This window comes from Telopea speciosissima, chromosome 4 (genome assembly GCF_018873765.1).
Source record: "Telopea speciosissima isolate NSW1024214 ecotype Mountain lineage chromosome 4, Tspe_v1, whole genome shotgun sequence".
NCBI classification, from domain to species: Eukaryota; Viridiplantae; Streptophyta; class Magnoliopsida; order Proteales; family Proteaceae; genus Telopea; species Telopea speciosissima.
Genome location: NC_057919.1, coordinates 47,646,604 through 47,669,564, shown reverse-complemented (window position 1 = coordinate 47,669,564; position 22,961 = coordinate 47,646,604). Strand labels below are relative to the sequence as shown.

At 41.0% G+C, this 22,961-nt stretch overlaps 1 protein-coding gene across 1 annotated transcript; it reads right to left on the bottom strand.

Annotated features, from left to right (window-relative positions):
• Positions 1-16,052: 16,052 nt before the first annotated feature.
• On the bottom strand, positions 16,053-17,534 carry LOC122659360 (secreted RxLR effector protein 78-like). The gene is made up of 2 exons (XM_043854474.1): positions 17,479-17,534; positions 16,053-16,464 (listed from the first exon to the last, which is right to left on the bottom strand). Exons 1-2 carry the CDS (start codon positions 17,532-17,534, stop codon positions 16,053-16,055), a joined length of 468 nt encoding a protein of 155 aa, XP_043710409.1.
• Positions 17,535-22,961: the final 5,427 nt, after the last annotated feature.

The window sequence follows — 22,961 nt, the reverse complement described above, 5'->3', positions numbered from 1 at the left end:
CAAGGGCTCCGCCCCCCTTCCTCTTGATTGCAGGGGCTCTCTGCCCCTTTCTTTGTTGCTGCCAGGGGCTCCGCTCCCCTTCTCCCCTGCTAGCATGGGCTACCGCCTCCTTATTTTCATAGTGCAAGGGGTTACAGCCCCTTCTGCTGACACCAGCAGGTCCCTCTGCTTCTCTCTATGACTGCTCCATTGGTTGCTGCCTAGTTCTAGTATCATGCTGCGATACACTTGCTGATTATTGGTCTTTCTATCATCGTGTTGATAGTTGATGTGATCATCTCTACCATTAAAGTGAGTTTTCTTTGGTCTTCTTCTTTTCTTTATTATGGAAGAAACTTCAGCGACCTCTCCAGGGGGAGTTGAGGGTAGTGTGGTGGGACATCTTGGTACCCATGGCCATAACCCTACTCTCCAAATTGGTCCTACCAAGCTGAATGGGTGGGTCCAACTATCTCACTTGGTCTCGGGCTTGTATGCTCACGATTCGTGGTAATAATTTTTTGGGATAGATAACTAGTGACACTCCCAAACCATCTGCAACTGTGGCTGCTAATGCATGGTTGGTGAATGACACCCTTGTGATGTTTTTTTTACTGAATTCTATAGAACCCACAATCAGCCTAGTTTTGTACTTTTGAACTTCGCTAAAGAATTGTGGGAGGCTGTGAAGCACACCTATGCACAATCCAATAACTATGCTCAGATCTATGAGTTGCGACGCCAAGTTAGGGAAACTACTCAGAAGGAGTTATCACTCCCGGCGTATTATTCAGCCCTCATCAACTTGTGGCAGCAATTGGATTTCTATCATCCAATTATTTGAAATGCATGCTCCAAATATTTTCGCGCACACTAAATTAAGTTTGACCAATACATAACTCCTTCAATATAAATCATATTTAAGCAATCTTGGACTTGTTGGAAAGCTTTATTTTGAAATCTTTCCAACAAGTCCAAGATTGCTTAAATCTGATTTATATTGAAGGAGTTATGTACTGGTCAAACTTAATTTTATGTGCGCGAATGCTATCAAAATCACTCTGAGTGAAAATATTTTTTTTGGACATCAAAACAAATGAATATTTTACCGCACTTTTGGTTTTTAGGAATGTTTTATCATATTAAGATTTATGGAATTTTTAGATTTGAAAAAAACCCTACCATTAGAAAGTTAAAATTACATCTACCGCCAAAAATCCAGTTTTTGTTCTTGAATTAAGGGGTTAACTTTTTTCATTTTTTCATTTTATTTTTTAACTATTTATTAGATTCAAATAGGGGGTATTTGCTTATTTATGAATAATATCTTAAGTAAATGAATTTACTTAAATGGTATTAGGCATAAATAAGTGTTTGTCCTGGTTTCTGGCATAAATAAGTGCCTGTATCCCAAGGTTTGCATAGATAGGTATCTGTATACCAAGATTTTCCACTGAGATCTCGAGATCTAGCACTCATATAAAGGAGTTTGGGTTGAGATCTCGACAAGATATTGTACTTTCTCGTTTCGTATGCCATCTCGTCTCGACCTTGAGAAAAACCGAGATCTCACGAGTTTTAGTACTATGGGTCATACTTGGAACAAGACCTAGACTATGCATGTCCTTCCTCACAACTTCTCCTATGGTCATTTTAGGCCTTCCCCTAGCTCTTTTAACTCCTTCAATCGGATCATATCACTTCTCCTTACTGGGGCGTCCCAAGGCCTCCGTTGAACATGACCATACCACCTCAAACAACTCTCTTGGAGCTTGTCATTAATTAGGGCAACTCCCAAGGCCGCTCTAATACACTCATTCCTTTATCCTTCCTAGTTTTTCCAAACGTCCATCTTAACATCCTCATCTCTGCTACACATAGTTTCTCAATATGACACTTCTTAGTTGCCCAACATTCTGCCCCATAAATCATAGTCGGTCATACAACAATCCTATAGAACTTTCCTTTAAGCTTTAAAGGAATACGGAGGTCACAGAGTAATCTGGACGCACATTTCCACTTCATCCATCCTACTTTAATTCTCTGTGAAACATCATCCTCAATGTCACCTTCTTTATTTATGATTGACTTCAACGTACCATGTCAGTATCCATCATAGTATGTCTAAATTATGCATCATATACTCTGTCTTTGTTCCACTAATCTTAGAGCCTCTTGTTTCCAAGGTTTATCTCCATACTTCTAACTTAGCGTTAATCCCTGCCTTCGTGTCATCCACCAAAACGATATCATCGGCGAAGAGCATAAACCACGGGACCTCGTCTTGAATGCTCTTGGTTAGGTCGTCCATGATAAGCGCCAATAGATACGGGCTTAAGGCTGATCTTTGATGTAACCCAATCGTAATTGGGAATTTTCTTTGCCCTGATCTCCCACAGATCTCACACTAGTCACCACACCCCCATACATATCTTTAATTACATCTACATATTTACTCGACATCCCTCTCTTCACTAGAACATGCCGGATTAAATCTCTAGGGACTCAACCATAGGCTTTTTCCAGGTCAATAAATACAATATGGAGGTCCTTCTTACTATCTCTATATCTCTCCATGACAGTATAAAAGGGTTTTCCTTCATTATTTTCAAAAATTATTTGACTTGTCAATACAGAAAGGAAAAAAGAAAAAAAAAATTAGTTTCTTGTTGATAAAGCAGATAGCATTGTTAATCAATTGAGAAATTTTAGCTTGTCAGAGTGAGGCTACTGCAGGATCTAGAGAGAGAAGTTCAGGGAGATTAGTAACACTGCAATGAGATGTTAAAAGGAAATTACAGCTTTCCATACTGGTTGTCACTTGATTAAGCGAACTTTGGAAGGATCTTATTTACTTATCAAATATTTTTGCCAGTTTGAGCAGTTAGTCGATGATCGCATTAAAGTAATTGATACTAAAATGAATTCAAGTCGAGAAGAATCTATTGGGCATACAATAACTGTGAGTTATGCTCCCCTATGATATGAAATAATGAACACCTAACCACACTTTGGGAGGAGGTAAAATGTAAGGATTCAATATTAAAAAATTTCCTTCAAAAATTGCAATTACATTAGAATTCAACAGACTAATGACTGAATTAAAACTGGCACTTTGCATGTTGTTGGACAGCAAACTGTGGCGGCTTTACTCGAGTCGGGATATTCTCTCGTCAAAGAACAACAGCTCATTATGGAGATCAGGCTTTCAAAGAAGTACATGAAGAACATTGATGAGTAGAGAGATCCTATCATCTTAAACTATTGTCCCCTTTGTGGGCTGTCTGTGGCTATCACTGACACATGGTAAGTTCTGTTTTAGTTCTTAATACTAAGGGAATCTCGAATAAATTATTCTCAGATAGGACAGATTCCTGTAAAAAGTATAGAATTGTCTCCTTTTTCAAATATACTTTTTTTGTTTGGTTTATTTGTGATTGATCTTAATGAATTCAGTAATCTTTTGACACGACATCTGATAAGAAATACAGTCGACAGTCCACTTGAAATTGCTACCAATATCCATCTCTGGTGGGAAACAGGAAGGGGGAAGAATAGGGTAAACAAAACATAAATGAAAACAACATAAGACCTTAAAAGTTTTAGGCCTACCCCTGGCTTTTTTAGCTCCTTCGATCCGAATCAAATCACCCTTTTCTGGAGCACTTAAAGGTTTCCGTTGCAGATGTCCATGCCACATCAAATGATCTTATCTTAACTTATCATGTATCAGAGCTACTCCTAAATTAGAGTGCTGGAGCACTAAAAGTTTTGTACAAACACATAATCAAAAAAGAACTCTTGGTTCCTGCCCGGACAGAATATCTGCCAACAGAAAGTGTTTAGCTGAATCTTTATCTTTATTTTGTACTTTGTTCAGCTCCTCTCTCTTCCTTTAAACTGTCATCATGAGGTTTGTTACCCTCTCTGATTCACCAGTGGCTGTCATCTCATGAGGGGAAGTTTCCTGAATGCCAAGACATTTGTCAATCGGAGTCTTGAATTATTGATCTCCCTGTCTTTCTTTGTTTATGAGCTTTCTACTATTTTTTTTTTTTTTTGGTAATTGAGGATGTATGAGCTTTCTACTTTTCATCTTGAAGATAATGGAATTTTTTTGGAGTTCGATTATCAACCATAGGTTATTAAAAGATTAAGGTGGTTAGCCCATGATTGTGGGAGAATTTCTCTTCATCTTCTCTCTTTGGTCATTCAATCCGGCAGCTCTATTTCACTGATCCTTATAGCTCTCTGCCAGTTTCCCCGTTACTCATACGATTTGGAGTTGCATCCCAATAAAATGCAGGTTGGGCTTCAACGAAATCTCTTAAATTTGAGAATTGAGATCAAACCAAAGCCCCATTATTTGGGTGCACAATTTAAGATTGACAAAGTGTTTGTCCCATGTCTAAGACATGACCGAGGGATGGTTTCTTATTAACTTCAAGATTTGTCCAAGTGGTTTGCTACGTAAAAGAAATCAAGCTACAAGAACTTCATCTGCCAGCCACCTACTCTGCTGGACCTGCATTCGATCTGCCTTAGAGAACAGGTATTCATCCATAAGTAAAAAAAAATTAGTAAATGGAAAAGGCAATACATTTATTGATTGTATGGGAAAATTTAAACTGAGGCCTGAGACTGATGCTGACTTTGATGGTAGGGGTGGGGGGCAAGGAAGCCAAAAAGATAAGTGGAAAGGTTAGTTACGTGTATTGCATGTGTCGAATGGATCAGAGAAGGCAGGGTTCCCCTACAGACCATTCGAGCTAAAATTGATCATTGTTCCTATACAGTTCGAACTATCTATGGGGTATTAGGCATCTAAATTTGGATATTTGTAGACGAGGGCGTTTAACGCCTTGTCTTTCCGTTCTTTCCAGCCATCCAATTCTGATGGAACAAAAAATGACAAACTCTTTCATTTTTTTCCGTTCAATCAAAACAAAAATGAGCAATTCTAATTCTTAATTCTATAGGGTTGAATAAAAATTCGATTGACCATTAGGTATAATTGCTATGCTTAGTGTGTGACTCTAACCAACCAAAAGGCAGATATCATAGCCCTTCGAAATAATATGTGAGATAATTGAGGGGGGTCCAACTCCTCTACTTCTGCCTGCCCGGTACTGTCGTGCGTCCCCACACGCAAGTGCGGGGGAAAATACCGCCTTACCCTTACTCGTGCAAGGCACTCGGGCAAGGGTTTCGGTACATTCCACTTTGCTTGTGTGTAAGATGCACACAACAGTAGGGGCAGGCCGAAGTAGAGGAGTCCGATTGAATTGAGGGAGTTGCATTTTCTTTCTCCACTTAAATTGTCCTCGGCAACTCCATCTCTGCTTAGGATTTTAATACAATTTTTGGTTCAAGCAAATGAGAGGGAGGTTTACCTCTACAAGGCCACAACCCCCCTTCCCTCCCACCCCTTCTTTTACACAACACCCCCCCCCCCCCAGAAAAAAATGTTGTGGGAGAAGGAAGGCATCTTGGGTGTTAATGTGACTTTCGGCTGTCATGCGGCTGGATTTGCATTTAGTAGTATGGACGAGAGAGCGATGGACTGGGTATATCAGTATTCAAATTTAAATCTACTAGACCTTCAGCTGCTCACCTAGCTTTCAAACATTGGTTAATGACAGTCTATTTGAACTCAATTTGGCACCTGAGCAAAGGAGGCGAGGACACTCCCTCTCATTCTCCTCACCCGGAAAGAGGAATTAAATGGAATTATATTTTTTTGCTGGCAAATAAAAAATTTAATTAAACAAGGAGGAGGAAACATTTTCTGTTACAATTCTATGCTGCTGGTTATGCTGAGGAGAGAGTGCTAGGTCATGTGCTAGAGAAATAAGAACAGAAATAAGAGATCTGTCTTTCTTAACAATATTTACAGACTTCGAGATCGTTGGCCTTGAGACCTGCACCTTCTTTTTTGCTTTCTCCATCCATCTAGGTGCCGTTTGCCATCTCCCATTCTGTTCTTAGCTAACTGTGTGCTTCTTCTTGATGTTTGATCATCATTTCTTTCAGAGACTCATCGTCTCTAATGGCATTCATGTTGGAGGAATAAAAAATAGTAAGGAAACCATCTCTTTTCATAATTACAAGGAATAACAGAAACCATCTCATACCCGAGCGGAAAGAATCAATTCTTCATAACAAAAATAGATTTGTTAACCTGACGAGCGTCAACTGTTGCTCCTTCTCCAGATAATGGTCCTTCCACCAATATGCATGGGGAAAGACGCTCTTGAACCTTCTTGGTGCAGTCAAGGTTCTCCAAGTGAATGCAACAATCTTTTCCAAGGATATAAAAAATTCAAGCCTTCAAAAATTCTAGGCTTTCACTAAGCCCTAGTTCTCAAAATCTAATACTTGAGCAAGAGAACCAAGAGAAGAGAGAGAGAGAAAGAGAGGAAGAGAGAGAATGATATTCACTCAAGGGGGGAGCACTGGAAAATTCAGCCAAACTCCTCCCTTTGAGTTTATTTTTATATGTGAAGCCAAAAACCCCTTCTTGTATTCCCAGTGAGAGTTTGACTCTCTCGCTCTCTTCAAAATTGACTTAAATCCCAATGTCCAATCCTAGTACACATCAAATAGTGAAAAAGCAGAATCTTAAAGGGAAGGATAAAATAATTATTTATTTTTATTTCAATGGACAATTATAAATATTTCACCATATCCATTAAATGAAATAAACTAATTATTTAATTAGCATATTCCGAAAATGGATAATTACATAATAACACTTTATTATGTTTCAACCCTCTACTAATCAACATCATCATTATGGAATCTAGGGCATGTATGTAAATACTACCAAACACCATTTTATAGTACATGTCCATATCAGAGTGTTTGTGTATGCAAACGAAATCGTAAAATTTGATTTAAGCATTTTGATTAAAATCAGACATTTAATTAACATTTTATGTGAAAATAAATTTTGCAAACCATTTCTAAAATGGTAAAGGATCATGATTCTCATCTGACCATCCATAGACAATCTCTCTCTTGTATTTCTTTAGCATAAAGAAGTGAGAGAATAATGCTAAGGTCGGCTCTCTCTTAAGCATATTAAAAAAGATATAGAAGTCGTATATCATTCTCCACGAGCCCAACACGAGTTGACCTGGGGTTAAGAGCCAATGACCGAATATTTGCTCGACCCAACTAAGGACAGGAAACCTCAATCCATTGTAGAATGCAACCTCATAAAGGAAAACCCAGGGTTTCTTCACCAGACATGCTATCTCATGCTTGGAAGGAGCCCTAAGTGGATGACCTGATCTGGAATCTTGAACCTCTTCCTTATTTGAATGGTGTCATGCTAATATTAGTCTGGTAGCTGTTTTTATAGGCAAACTCTGAGTGAAATGTGCTCATCCCAGCTTTCCTTTAGGTCAATGGCACAAGCCCTAAGCATGTCCTTCAGGGTCTGAATGGTCCTCTCTGATTGCCCATCGATATGCAGGTGGAATGTTGTGCTAAAGTTCAGTGGTGGTAACTCGGTTAAGTCATCCGGAAACACATCCGGGCAAATCCTTTACTACCTTCACTTCTATCAATGGCTGCACCTTGGCTTCAGTGTCCATCACTGTGGCTAAGTAACCTTGATACCCTTGGTTCATCACTTTCTTCTGCTACAGGGCGGATATGATCAACTTCTTGGGCTTCTTTGCCTTGTCTCCCTCATAAATGTACTCATCACCATATCGGGTCTAAACAATATCTTCTTGTCGACACAATCTACATGAGCCCTATAGGCGGCCAATCAGTCTATGCCTAAAATCACATCAAAATCCATAATGTCTAACTCAAGTAAGTGGGCTATAATCTCTCTATCCTTAATGTGTACCGAACATGGCTTATAAACTAAATCCACCTCCACAACACTCCCAGTTGGAGTGCTGACCGACAAACCGTGAGTCAAAATCTTTGGTGGTATCCCCATCCTACTAGCAAACTTAGGTGATACAAAAGAGTGGGATGCCCCAGAATCAAATAATACTCGAGTAGGTAAACAAGAGATGGGTAATGTACCTGTCACTAAACAATATCTTAGCATGCAAATAAACATGAATGCATGCATAAAAATTGGATAGTTAGGTGGTTATACTTGTAACTGCCTCGGGACTCGCCTCGGCATCCTCTGTTGTCACCGCATAAACACATCCCTGAGGCCTTTGGCATTGCTGTGGCTATGGGGAACAAATAGTTGGTTGATCCAGCTGTTGCCTAGGGGGCAGCATAGGAGGTGCATCTCCTGTCCAACGCTGGGGGCAGGTCCTAGACAAGTGTCCCATTTGATTGCAAGTGAAACAACGGGTGTTAGGCCCTACTGACCGAGGTGGTGCTGCAAGCAGTGGTGTTTGGGGAGCTTGGCTTGGCTCTGGGCTCTTGTACTACACAAATGTAGGGTTGAAGTATGGCACCTTAGGCACCTTGTTGAGTCCTCTAAACCCCTGTGTCAACATCGGCATTTTGCCGGACCCATGTTGTGTTGTGTAGTTGTCCCTTTTTCGATCCTCCACAGATTTTGCCACTTGGACTACCTTAGCATAAGTTTGTAGCCGGTGGACCACAAGCACAACGCTGATTCCTAGCCTTAAACATTTCCCAAATCTCTTTGCTTTGATTCTATCCACCTTCATGAGCTTCGGTGTGAAGCTGAACAAACCTTCAAACTTTTGGTAGTATTCCAAAACAGACTTTGATCCTTGCACCAACTCCATGAACTCAGCCTCCTTGCGGTCATGAATGCTCTCAAGGAAATAGTTGCCAAAGAAGGCATCCGTGAAATTCTCCCAAGTGGGGTGGGGATGTGTGGTTGTCAAAACCGGTTGGGTGGCTCTCCAACATGCATCAGCCTCATTTTGCAATTGATACCCGACACATATTAGCTTTTGTACATCGGTGCATCCCAATACTGTGAAGGCCTTCTCCATGCCACGGACCCATTTGGCAGGTAAGAGAGGGTCCTGGCTGATTCTAGAGAAATACGGGGGCCTTAACTTTTTGAATTTCTCCATCAATTTGGCTATGTCAGTCCATACCTATGCCATATTTTGGCCCCGAAGTGCAGCAGGCATAGGAGGAATTGGTGGCACATTTCTAGCTTGAGTTGCTGGTGCAAATTGAGCATTCATTTGCCCCCTGAATTGATGTTGTTGCATTTGAAGCGTGCGCTTCATGTTTCCCATCATAATTGTGACATCCCATGTCATGAGCACTGGTGGTGCTTCAAGATTGGTAGGTGGCACAACGGATGTAGAAAGGTTGGTTGGATGGCGTGGTCCTTCTCCCCTTTGATTCAGAGGGAGTGGGTTCCCTTAAGAATGGGTCACCCGTCGCGACAACCTAAATCCCTGTCCAAGGAGTTTAAAAACCATCAATTTTATTCATTCACAACATGAATCAGATGCACAATACAAAGATCATTCAATCCAATTGTATATATGTAAAAAGGGAAGAAAAACATTCAAGTTGGATCACACAACAAGGACCACTGATCGACCGTTGGTGGTTGTCGGCTGATCTGGCAAAAGTCACTATTTCTTACCAGAACCAGTCGATCGATCGTTGTTCGTCGATCGAAGTGGTCGAACCGATCGACCAGTAGTGGTAAATCGGCTATAAAATTAAATGCCTATTGGGGCCCATTCTCCTCGCTTTAATCTTGCTCTTGGCTTTGGAAGAGACGCCAAGGAACAACCAATGGTTCATCCCAAGTCTCTTAGGCTTTGATTCAACAATCAAACGCATCGATCCTTCATGAAATCTTCAATCTAGGTTGGTTTCTACACTTTTTACACATTCTTTGATTGTTTTGCATTCTAAAACCTATATTTTCATTCTCTTTATTTTGTAAACTAGGTTTCACCATAAAAATGGCTCCCTACCACAATGCTCCCGTTCATCCTAACCGTTTTGATGTGGAATGGTTTTAACTGCCGAGAAACAACGTGTTTGGCCCAACTATGCCTCGAAGAAAATAAAAAATGGGCATTTCGTGGTGGTTTTTGATCTCAAGGATTATAACGTACAAGAGCAGTTTAATGAGTTGGGTTGGCTTCCGATCTGGAGGTTAGATCAAGAATGCTATCCTAACTTGGTGCAGCATTTCTATTGCAATTTGATGTTCATTGACTTGGAGGGAAGCGACTTCCGTATCACCAATTGCGTGAAAGGAGTTGATATCTCCTTCTCATTGGAGGAGTTGGCCAACATCTTGGAGGTTTCCAATGAGGGTCGCCAGGTGTACTGTGCACCCGGGACAGAAACAAATGAGTTCCTTAACCAATTCCAATGCATGGAAATCCGCAAGGTCCTTACCAATGATGCGGCAGGCGGATTACCTTCAGATGCCAAGGCTTTAACTCCCTCAGTCAATGTACTATGTAGGCTAGTTCAAATGAACATCTTGCCTATCAACGGTCATTACCATCAAGTCTCTTCACTTCAAGCTTATGTCACGTTCTGTCTTTACATGGGCTATCAAATCAGCTTGCCATATCTTCTTATGCTGCACGTGGTGGTTAGGTAGGTGAACCTTATGGAGGGGAATTTTCCCTATGGTAGAATGCTCACACTCATCTTCTTTCACTTTGGGGTAGACCTCATGGGAGAGGGGATGGGAGGTAAGGATTCCACCCATTTTGACTATGTGTTGAAAGAAAATGGGCATGACCGGGAAGGATCTTAGCTAGGTGTTGAGGTGCTCGTTGATGTGGTAGGCGATAAAGGGCAGTTCTATCAATCGTCTTCTCATGATGAGGATAGTGAAGAGGACCCTATGGACACAACAACAAATTAGGAGGAGGGTTTGGGTGCTGGAGTAAGTTTTGCTCCCACACTGGCTTACTAGGCACCAGGAGCTTCATCTTCCCATGCACCGCCTGAGCAACAGTATGGTTTGGGTGATGTGATGTGTCGTCTGAATGCTATGTCCGGTATGATGGAGGCCAGGTTTAGTACCATGTTCACCATGGTCGAGAAGAGGTTCACAGACCTTGATGAGTAAATTGGAGAATTGAAGGGTCGCTTCTCAATTATCGAGCGATATGTAGGACCTACCATCCCGGCTATTCCACGTCCACCACCACCGGTAGATTGTTAATGACGCGGTCACCAGTTCATAGTCTAGCTTGTTTTTAGGTTTATTTTCATTTTTATCTTTCTAGTATGTAATTTCTTTTGCTTCAGTTTAGTTGAACGTTGTAAGTATTTTTAATTCGGGAGTGTTTTAATGGAAGCTAAGATTATTTGGAATGAATTTATCAGTTATCGGCTTTGACAGCTATCTAAGTTAGTTTCCTATTTGGGTGTCTACATTTCCTTTTTGCTTGTTTTCAACAACTTCTATATATATATATATATCCCGCAACCCACCCCTAGAAGGATTCGGCTAGTGACCCAGGTACCCATGGTATCCAACCATCTCCAGGATCTCAGAAGCAGTAAATACAACTCACAAACCATACATCCATAATAGAAAATGATTAAAGTTATAGAGTGCAACGGGAAGCTAAAAGATTGTCCACATGGAAATCAATTATTTATATATTTTAGTCTTTGTTTCCACACTTCGACTTGTATTATACATTGTTTGCATTACCTCTTTAAAACTTTACATATTATGTGCAATAGAAAACCAGTCTATGCAAAGGTAAGTATCTAAAACACCAAAAACAAGAGGAAAGTGTTCAATCCATCGGGTCAATCGCGAAGAAGCACAGTAATCACATCCATAAGAGGGATCATGCCCCTCGGACTCCATCTCCGCATAGATACAGTCGGTATCATGTTCTAGTACAACATCATCCTCCCACATAGGGATGTATCCACCTGCAAGATCATCTAAAAGAAAGATTCCACAGGGTGATCTCTACCAAGTCCAATGAGTGAGTAATAAGTCATACATGCAGATGCAACACAATGATCCTACTATATGCATGAGATTCAATTTTATTCTCTAATCCACCTAACAACAAAACTAAGTCACTAGGTAAGTAAGTACTACTACGATCCCCAACACATGTATCCTGGGTTTGGGTTTCTAACCCCTTCCCTTGATACACCCATTGAGTTATCGAAGAAGACTAGTGGGCTCCAGCATCCCTTCCCAAGGTCAGCCTGACCAGACCTCTAAGTTACCACTGTGTTACCACCAATCCTATTGACTGATGGGACAAATGACACCACCTGTCCTAACGACCCAATGAGTCTACTGACCGAGCAATGCCCCTCTAGAACATTGGCCTCACACATTTGTGGTATCCAACACCTTAACCCCTGTTGGCAAGGGTTCGTTGTACGGGTGATGATAATCCTAACCACATGCTTTCTATATAACATCATATGAGTTGAATGAGATCATCCGCATCCCATAACTACGGGCCACCACCCTCCTCATTTCCAAGTTGGCTATAGCCTCTAATCTAATCATATCAATAGCATGTATTTCAACATAAAGTAGTATCTCAACAATTTTTCATTCAAGCTCCATATCAACATCAAGAATAAAGAAATAATGTAACATGTTTAAAATACAGCAACAATCATACCCATTGTGTTACACCTACATGAATGGCATATTCTCACTCACCTTGACTAATTCTTGTTTGTCTCCTTGATGGGCAGATCCTGGTTGAACTTTGACACGTCTCATCGCACACAAAATTATAACCTAAGTTAATTTGATCATTAGTATATGTTAAATAATGTTTGAATAAGTTTAGAGTCCTAGGTTTCCCTTAGTGTTAGGTTAGAACTAAGTCTAGACCTAAAACAGGGCAGACAGTAACTCTGGATGATTCTCTGGAACATCCAGATGCTCCAAAGTAAATCATCCAGATATGAAAAATACAGCAAAATTGAGGGATTTTTGGGAGTTTCTATGTGTTTCCACTCGAATGGCCCTAGGGAATAACTATGGGAGTCCCTAAACTGGTTGGTTTAAGGTTGGGTCCTAAGATCCAACTCTGGACCTTTGCACTGGATCTTCTAGATGAGCCAGAGTGGATCATCCAGAGATGGGAATAGTAGCAAGGCTATAAGAATTAAAGGGGTTTTATGTGGTTTAGTCCCAATAGACTTTAGGGACATTGCTTAAGGTCATATGGTGGTTGGATAAAATTATGTTTTCAAAAACCAACTCTCGACGATTGCACTGGACCTTCCAGGTGGTCCAGAGTGGATTGTCCAGAGAATGTACAGCCCGAAAATTAAATGGTTTTTGGGGATTTTTGTTTGGATCCACCCAATTAGCTTTAGGGAAAGGATCAGGAATTCACCCCACACTGTTGGCACATCCATTCAAGGTCTAGATGTGGAATCACATCAAATTAGAATTTGAAATCAAATATGCATGTTGGATTCTATTTGAGTTTAGTTAGAACATCCATGCATGGCTGGGATTTAGCCTCTAACACACATAAAAACTACCAAATCAGATAGAGATTAGTTAGACTTAGGTCATAACAACACTGGATTAGGTTTTTGGTCTTGAATTGGCTTGCATGCAAGAGGGTTGGGTTCGTTTCTTAGAATCTCTGAACAAAGATCACTGGTTGGCATCTCAATTAGCCAATTTATGACTTAAACCTGAGGTTCAAAGTGGATTCTGGTTCTACAAAGAGTGAACAAGTAGTTAAAGGAAAGTAGTAAGCATTCATGCAAAGGATTTAGCTTTTTGTTTTTTTTTTTTTTTTAAACCCGAATATTCTCTGGGACCCGGGCTGGCCCCTAACCTTATATTAAAATCAATCAAACAAGAAAATAGAATACAAAGGGGGGGGGGGGGATATACCTGCCTTACCCCAACCCGAGAAGATAACATACTCCATCACACACTCGAATAGGTGAGACCTCATTCCCATACAAAACCCAACTAAACAATTAATGAGTTCTCAAAACTGGCATTCCCATCATATCCTCATGCAAAATACACCTTAAGTTCCGTGGGGAGCACCGAACCAGAAGAGAAGAAAGAATTATTTGTCGAGTCGCATGCCAATTTGCCGAATTATTTGTCGAGTCGCATGCCAATTTGCCAGACAATCTGCTGCCCTGTTGCCTTCTCTAAAGGTGAAAGAGATCCTTGGGTGGAGCGAGTCAATCAAGACCTGAATTTCATTGAACCAGTACCAGCTTTTCCAAATATTGCATTTTTTTGAGGAAGTACAGCACACAACCATGGCAGAGTCTATGTTAACATGAAAGTCTAAAAATCCCATTGCAGCGTAAAGTTGGAGACCATCTCTCAGAGCTCTAATTTTGGCAATGGAATTGGTACACTCCCCATAAAACTTAGCAAAAGTAGCCAAAAAGCAACCATCATAGCCTCTAATAATGCCCCTCCACTCCCTGGCCCAGGAGTCTCCTTGCATGCACAATCCAGATTGAGCTTGACAGGATTGAAGGGTGGGCACTAGTACGCAGGGATAGGAATTTTGTGGATAACTGGGGGGTGAGGGAGATTAAAATTTTCAAGAATAAGAGATTCCTTTAATGTTGGGGATTTTGAGAAAGTGCTAAAAATAGGGAATTTCTTTAATCCATATTTTCACCGTCTCAATAATGTAGCTAGCCGACCTTGCTTTTTCCCCATGTCTCCTGTTGTTTCTCTCTTTCCAGAGTTCCCATATGATAAATGAAGGGATAAAACCCATTATCAGCCCACAGAAACTCTTACCAAAAGCATGGTTATGCCAGAACAACCACCTTCTTTTAACGCCCTGCAAGGGAACCAATTCCACTTCAAAAAGCCTAGGGAAGAAGGCCCATACCTTAGAGGCAGTGTTACCCTCGACCAAACAATGGGAAGCTGAATCACCTTTAGGCCTTGTACAACATAGGCATTTTGAAACAAGCGGCACTCCTAATTTCTTCAAAGCCTCATTCGTGGGAATACCCCCGTACATAATCTACCAAGAGAAGAAACCAATTTTTGAAGGAATCATACGATACCAAAACCATTTTGAAAACAGTTTTTTCACCTCCACATTTCTGATTTCATTCCATAATGATTTAGTGGAAATTTTCCCATCACTTGCCGACGTTCACAATAGCTTGTCATCCTTATTAGACAAACAATAATTATTTCCCATGATGCTATCACGCACTTCCTGTTAGTCTATTTGTAGTAGGATTTCTTGATTCCAGTTTGCCTCAACAGTGAGAACATCACTAACTTGCAATTTGAGATCCAGATGGAGCACCCCATCAACGTGGTTCATAAGAGGACCCCAACCTGAAGAATTACTAATCCAAAAAATGATGTCCCCCCATCCAATAAGCCATCCAGATTTTGACAATAAAAAATCTTTCTAATTTAAAGCTCTTCTCTAAGAAATTGACCCAACCTCTCTCACATTGGCCAAAGCGATGTGGTCATTCTTAAAGAATTTAGCTTTAAAGAAATTGCACCACAGGGATTTTTCTATCATGATTCTCCAAAGACCTTTAAGTCTAAGGGCACTGCTAATGTCCTCTAAACACCGGATGCCAAGCCCTCCTTTCTCCACAGCTCGCGTAATTTTATACCAACCCACCCAATGATGGTGTTTCCCCCAATTCGAAAAACCCCATAAAAATCAAAACAACTGTTATTGAATTTTTTTAATCATTGTATGGGGAAGATCCAAAATAGAAATAATATGAATGGGCTTAGAGGAGAGGACATGCCTGAGGAGAATAAATCTACCACCTGGAGACAATAACTTTCCTTTCCAACCCACCACCTTTATGCGCATTTTTGCCAAAAGATCATCAAAGAAACTGATACGGAGCCGACCTGCATAAAGAGGGGCACCAAGATATGTAATCGGCAGATTTTTCCTAGTAAACCTAGTAACCATCTCAACCATTCGATATTTATTTTCATAAGCTTTTTTCCCTAAGACAAAGCAGCTCTTTTGCTTATTTACTAGCTGCCCTGAGAATCCTTCATACCTGCTAATAAACCCAATAATTTTCTTGAAAGATTTTTTCAAGCATCTCGAAAAAATTATGGTGCCGTCTGCAAACAGACTGAGTTATTCCTGGACATCCCGTGGCAGCTGGTACTACTCCACTCTACCAAGAGTTCTCAACCCTCTACTAAGAACTTCCTCTGCTAAAATAAAAAGAGAGGGTGAGAGGGGATCTCCTTGACGAACTCCCTCAAAAGATTTGAAGAACCCAGTAGGCCCTCCATTCAAGACAATTGAGAACCAACAGCTTTCCACTGTTTTTTTTATCAAGCTAATCCATCCTTCTGGAAAATCAAACTTGGCCAAGACTTGATATAGAAAATCCCATTCAAGGCAATCATAAGCCTTAGCCATATCCAGCTTGAGGACCAAATTCCCACCTCGAGATTTCTTGTTTATGTCTTGAACAACTTCTTGAACCAAGGCAATATTATCATGAATGTTTCTACCCTGGACAAAACCCCCTTGTTCCTCTGAAATTATGGCAGGAAGAATAGAAGCCAGTCTAGAAGAAATTATTTTAGCAATTATTTAATATGAAAAATTGAAAAGGCTAATGGGGCAAAAATCAGACATTACCTCAGGACTTTCTTTCTTAGGGATGAGCATCAGATGCGCTGAAGTGTAGCTCCTTGGCAAGAAACCACCAGCAAAAATCCTTGACTGCCTCCCAAACATCAATTCTCACAACATTCTAGCAAGCCGTAAAGAAATAACTAGAAAATCCATTAGGATCCAGTGCACTATCCCTGGTGCGGGCTTTTAATCCCTTCCCGTGATACACCCATTGAGTTGTCGGAGAGGACCGATTAGCTCTAGCAGTCCTACATGCAATGCATTCCATTTTATTAATTAGCCACCTAGCATCACAACTAAGGCAGGTAAAAGTGCTATTAAAATCTGTAATACATGTATCCCTAGTGCGGGCTTCTAACCCCTTCTCGCGATACACCCATTGAGTTGTCGGAGAAGACCGGCCAACTCCAGCATGCTCTCCATGGTCAGTCTGACCAGCCCTCTGGGATTAGTCTGTGTAGTCACCCATCACCATTCCGGTATAACATTTCTTTCTCTGCCATTCAGCCACAAAATCACCTTTTCGGTGTAACACAATTCTATTCCTTTTTCTCTTTTCTTTTTTCTCTTTTCCTTTTTCTCTTTTATATAGGTACTCCCATAGACATCCAACACCTTAACCCCTATTGGCAAGGGTTCGTAGCACTGGTGATGATACTCTAGCCCAATGCATTCTATATGGCATAGTGTGAATCGGGTGGTGTCAACCGCATCCCATTCTACGGGCTACCATAGGCCTCATTTCCAAGCCGGCTACGGCATCTAATCTAGCAGTTCCACATACAAGCATCGTTTTCCATTTTCAATGTTCATCAGATAAGAATTCAGCATTTAGATAGACCATAAAACAATTAAAGAAATTGAACACAGTAATTAATGTTGTTGTAATTGTCATGACTCGTTAGTCATGTTACATTTACACACATGGTGTAATTTCACTCACCTTGTACTAGTCCCGCTTGTTCTGCAGTCAGCTCGGTCCGGGCTAGTATCTGACATTGCACCTCGAGCTCGGGGTCAAAACGTAAGTTAATCGGATCATTAAAGTTTGTCAAACAAAGTTCAAAATTATATTAATGTCCTAGGGTTGGCCTAGGTTTAGTTGGATTCAACTTTGAACACACAAGTATCAGTTATAATTCTCTGGGACCTGCACTGGGCTTTCCGGTCAAACTCCCAGTGCATCATCCAGAGATGCAGGGTTCATCTTTCAAGTATTTTTACAGCAAAGTTTGCCTATGCATGGCTCTATTAATCCCATAAAACAGTACCAAGGTTCCCAGCTTATGTTGGGCTAGGTCTGTGTGTGGGTTCCTAGCTTTGTGGGGCCCACTTGAGCATCCAAGGTGTGGATGATAGCAAGGACCAATGGGTTAGGGTTTTTAGGTCATTTTCATTCTCTCCAAACTGTTTTAGACCTATTGGTGAAGGTCCGAAAAGCTGGAAACAGATCTGAGCCCAAACAGCACCACTGGGAGTTTGGGTCAATCCCCCAGTGCCTGTTAAAAATGAGTTTTGGCTCCAAAACTTACATTTGGCTATTGGTTTGGCCAAGATTTTGATCAAGGATGTTCTTAGGAGGATTATGATCCTAAAATGAAGCTGGATGGACTGGGTTTAATGGATCCAAGGTCTGGACATCCATTTGGAAGCTAGGTTGGGTTTTGACATCACAAGGAATGGTCTGCCATGGCTATGCCTAGGCTTTGGATTCGGATTTGGCTGCATGCAAGGCATGGATCACCTATGTTTACCTACAACAGGCTTGGTTTTAAGCTTAGACATGAAGAAATCCATATGCATGTAAGGATCCAGGCCTAGACTGCATGATCTATGTGCAACTCTACAGTTTAGCCCATCTCTGAGACTGGCTTCTATTTCCTACATAGTAATAGCTTTCAATCTTACTTTAAATGGCTAGATCTTGCATGCGATGCTCATGCATGCAGGATCCAGAGCTCCTCTAAGCACCTAAGTGATATCCTTAGCATTACTAGCTAGAGACTCATCCTATAGACACATGAATCAGGTGCAACCTTAGATGGACAACAATATTATGAGCTAAAACATATACCTTCAAGCTTGTGGAGATGTTCAATCCAATCCCAAGTCCAATCCTCTACTCTTTCTTCCTTCCTTTCTTCTCTTTCCTTCTCTTTACTGTAGGAACAGTAAAATGAAATAGAGAGGCTGGGCCCTCCTATTTATAGTTCCTATGGCCTTAAGGCCTGTTTGGCCATGCTGTTCCACTTTCAAAAATACATTTTTAAGTGTATTCTGGCCCATTTCAACTGCATAAGTGGGGTCCACTTTGTTCCAGAGGTGGATAATGGTTTCTAAAATCCCCATCTACCTCTAGGGGTGTCCACAGGATGTATGCATTGTTCCCATTTGTTTGGAATAAAAAATAAGAGTTTCAGACACTCTGGCCGTTTCACTGGGCGTTTGGGTCAATCGCCCGGTGCATCGCCTAGAGAATGGATATCTGCTGTATTTGCTTTGGCCTTGCACAAGGGTTGAGGCTTCCACTTGGGAACTTTACCAATACCATTTCCAAGATAAAATAAACATCTGAATGGGTATGGTCCCCATGTATTCGTCAGAGAGAGAGATTACCTAGAGTTGGAGTTGTACATCAGGCTGTGGGTTGAGCAGCTGCAGGGTCTGGATCCCATCTCCTCACAGGTATGATGTATGACATCCTTGGAGGTTCTCCATTGAATTCAACCACAGGGGTGACACACCACAGTGTGCTTGGGTGATTGGTCACAAGCTCATATCCTTCAAGAAAAGTTCCAGTCAGTTTGGGGCAGGTTTAACATTTCATTCTTGTCTTTCTACTATTTCTGGTTCCCTTACCTTCTGGGAAGTCTGCTATTGGTTGTCATTGGGTCTATGTGGTTAAGATAAACCTTGACGACTCTCTTACTCGGTTGAAGACCTACTTGGTTGCTAAGGACTATGCTCAAGTTTATGGTGTTGACTATCTGGATACTTTCTCTTCAATTGCCAAGTTTGCCTTTGTTCGTATTTTGATTTCCCTTGCCCCTACTCATCATTGGCCCTTGTATCAACTTGATGTTGCGAACGCTTTTCTTCATGGTGATCTTCATGAAGAGGTATATGGAGCAACCTCCAAGTTTTGTTACTTAAAGTGAGTCTAGTATGGTGTGCAAAGTTAAGAAGTTTCTATATGGTTTAAAGCAGTCTCCTCGGGCATGGTTTGGGCATGGTTTAGCCGGTTCACTGAAGTGGTTCTCGAGTTTAGACTGTCGTTGTGTAATAGTGATCAGTTGGTATTTTATCAACCATCTGGTGTAGGGAGGATATTCCTTTTTATGTATGTTGATGATTTTTGAGTTATGTAACCTGATAAGGGTATTTTGGGTTTTTTTTTTCTTTGTTTATTCCCTATTATAAGCATAGTCGGCTATACAGGGACAATATTGTAATTCTTCCTTATAAGTGAATGTTATAAATGAAGGGGCTGAGTGTGAAGATGAATTCACTCAAGGCATTTCATATTTTCTCTTCTCTTCTAACATGGTATCAAAGCTAACCCTATTCTGATCCAAGTTTCCAAACCCCAGCCTCCTTCTATCGTCTCTTCTTTCTCCTCCCCTTCCTTGGATCTCTTCTCTCCTCTTTCTCTTGGTTCTTCTCCTTGAAGCACTAATGAGGTGATCTTAAAATCTAGTTGCTGCCCTCAAACCTACACATCCTTCCTTTTTCATGATTTTAACCTTTTTCTACCCGATAGATGCTGCCCTCTTCCCTATGGTATTGAATCTTTTCCAAGATTCTTGAAGAACAAAGCCTCTACTCTTTAAAGATTGTTCTTCCCCCTTTTGGACCTTAATCTGCATCCTTTTGCAGCATCTATCTATCCATCCATATCCCTTATCCTTCTCTAGAAAACCTTTTTTGGTCCAATCGATCTTCACTTTCAGGTTTTTTCAAAACCCTGAAACATTTTGATTTTTTGGGTGTGGAGGTTTTTTTATTTCCTTTCAGCTGCTGGTTCTTTTTAGAGGAGTGTATTTCACCTTAGAGAATCACTCTCCATCCCTTCCAACCACTTGTTTGAGTTTCTTTCAGATTTCCCTTTCTCTGAATTGATTTCAGCATACAAGGGTGCTCAACAGGCATTTGATGAATTGTCTCTTATAGTTCTCCTTCTCAGATTGGTCTGAAATTTTGAGGACTTCTTCCATAATCATTGAAGAGTACTCGATCAAGTTTTCAACCTATTTCATTAAAGATTCTTGGGGATATTGTTGTTGCCATTTTCAACAATTAATTTCTTGTGTTGCTGCCTTTTGTTAGAGCATTTCATTGAATCATCATGATAGGTTTAGACTCCTCTTCTGCAACTTCTAGGCTTGATGGACAGTCTCAAATATAATTTCTTCCTCTCGCTGCTCCTATCAAACTGGATGGGACAAATTACCTCAAGTGGTCCCGGACTACTTACTTGACCATTGCCGGTCATGGCCTTACTGACCATATCCTTGGGACTAACAGCTTGCCGACTACAAAAGGTTCTCCACAATAGAAGTGGATGTCACATGATGCTATGGTGATGTCTTACTTGCTCCAATCTATGCAACCAGATCTGCCCGACAATTTCTTGCTTCTGGAGATAGCCCATCAGATCTGGAGTGCCGCCAAGGAGACTTATGGACGTGTTGGGAATGCTGCTCAGGTGTATGAGATTTGCAAGAAGGCCCATGACCTCAACCAAAAGGAGTTTTCTGTCTCTGCATACTATTCTACCCTTAAAAGCTTGTGGCAACAATAAGATCATTACTCCCTCTACACCTACTGATATTGCTGTGCACCATCAACACGTCGACAATATTCGTGTGTATGACTTCTTGGCAGGTCTGAATGTGGAGTATGACCCTATTAGAATGTTAGTGCTGAATCAGTCTCCCTTTCCTACACTAGAGCAGTCCTTTTCCATGGTTCATATAGAGGAGACTCATCGGGCTGTGATGTTACGTGCTCTACTGTTTCTAGATCTGCCCTACAGACTACTTCTAGCCCCACTCCCATTACCATTACTGATTGTGGTAGTGCTGCCACCAAGGAGCCTATCAAGTGTGAACACTGCAACAAACTTTATCACACAAAGGCTCATTGTTGGAAGTTACATGGGAAGCCTACTGATTTTGAGGTGAAACGAGGCCAGGGAAAGCTCAAACTGAAGGCAAATCTAACTGAAGCTATTGCTCCTGCTGCTATAGTCCCCTCTACTGACACTGGTTTTACTTCGGATGAGCTACTAGCCCCTCGTCGCATGCTCCAGACACCTTTCGCTGCACCTTCTACGGCATCTACACCCGCTACCTCTTCTGGTTCTTACTTTGCCTCAGGTATTCCGATCGGTAACATTGTGCATTGGTTGTCTCCATTCCTTAGATAATAGACTCTAGTGCCACTGACCACATGACTGGTTCCTCCCATATATTTCATCATTATTCTCCTTGTTCTGGAAAAGATACTATTCAAATGGCTAATGGTTCTCTTTTAGCTATTCATGGAAAGGGTTTCATTCACTGCTCTCCTACCATCACACCAAATTCTATTTTTCATGTTCCTTCATTTCCTACTAATCTCCTTTCCATTAGTAGTCTAATTAGAGATTTGAGCTGTAAAATAACTTTCTTTCCCTCTCATTGTGTTATACAAGATTTGGTGAAAGGACACACGATTGGGGATGGTAAGGTACCATGGTGGCCTCTACATACTCAACACGGGTCAAACTTGTCTCCCATCAGTTTCATCCTTGGCTCAGCAGTTACATTCCACAACTTCTTCGGATCTCCATCTATGGCATTGTCGGCTTGGTCACCCTCCTTTTCAAACCTTAGCTTTTTTGTTTCCTCAGTTATTTAAAGGTTGTAACAAGGATGAGTTTTTATATGAAGCTTGTGTTGTGGGTAAGTAGACTCGTTCTACTTACTCTCCAATAAATAAAAGAAGTTCTTCTCCATTTGCTTTAGTTCATACTGATGTGTGGGGCCTTGCCCATTGTGTTTCTATTTCTAGCCATGGATGGTTTGTTTCCTTTATTAACTGCTTTACTAGGACCACTTGGGTGTATATGATGCAGCATAAGAGCGAGGTTTTTCGATGTTTCTAGCTATTCCATCGTATGATTCAAACCTAATTCAATGCCACATTAAAAATTTTGTGTAGTGATAATGGTAGAGAATACATGGAAGGTCAGTTCCAAACCTATTTGGCTGAGAATGGCATCTTTCATCAAACCAGTTGTGTAGACACCCCTGCCCAGAATGGAGTTGCCGAAAGGAAAAATCGACACCTTTTGGAAGTGGCTTGGGCCATTATGTTTGCACAGTAGGTTCCTCCTCAATATTGGAGTAACGCTATCCTCATCGCTGCCTACCTCATTAACTG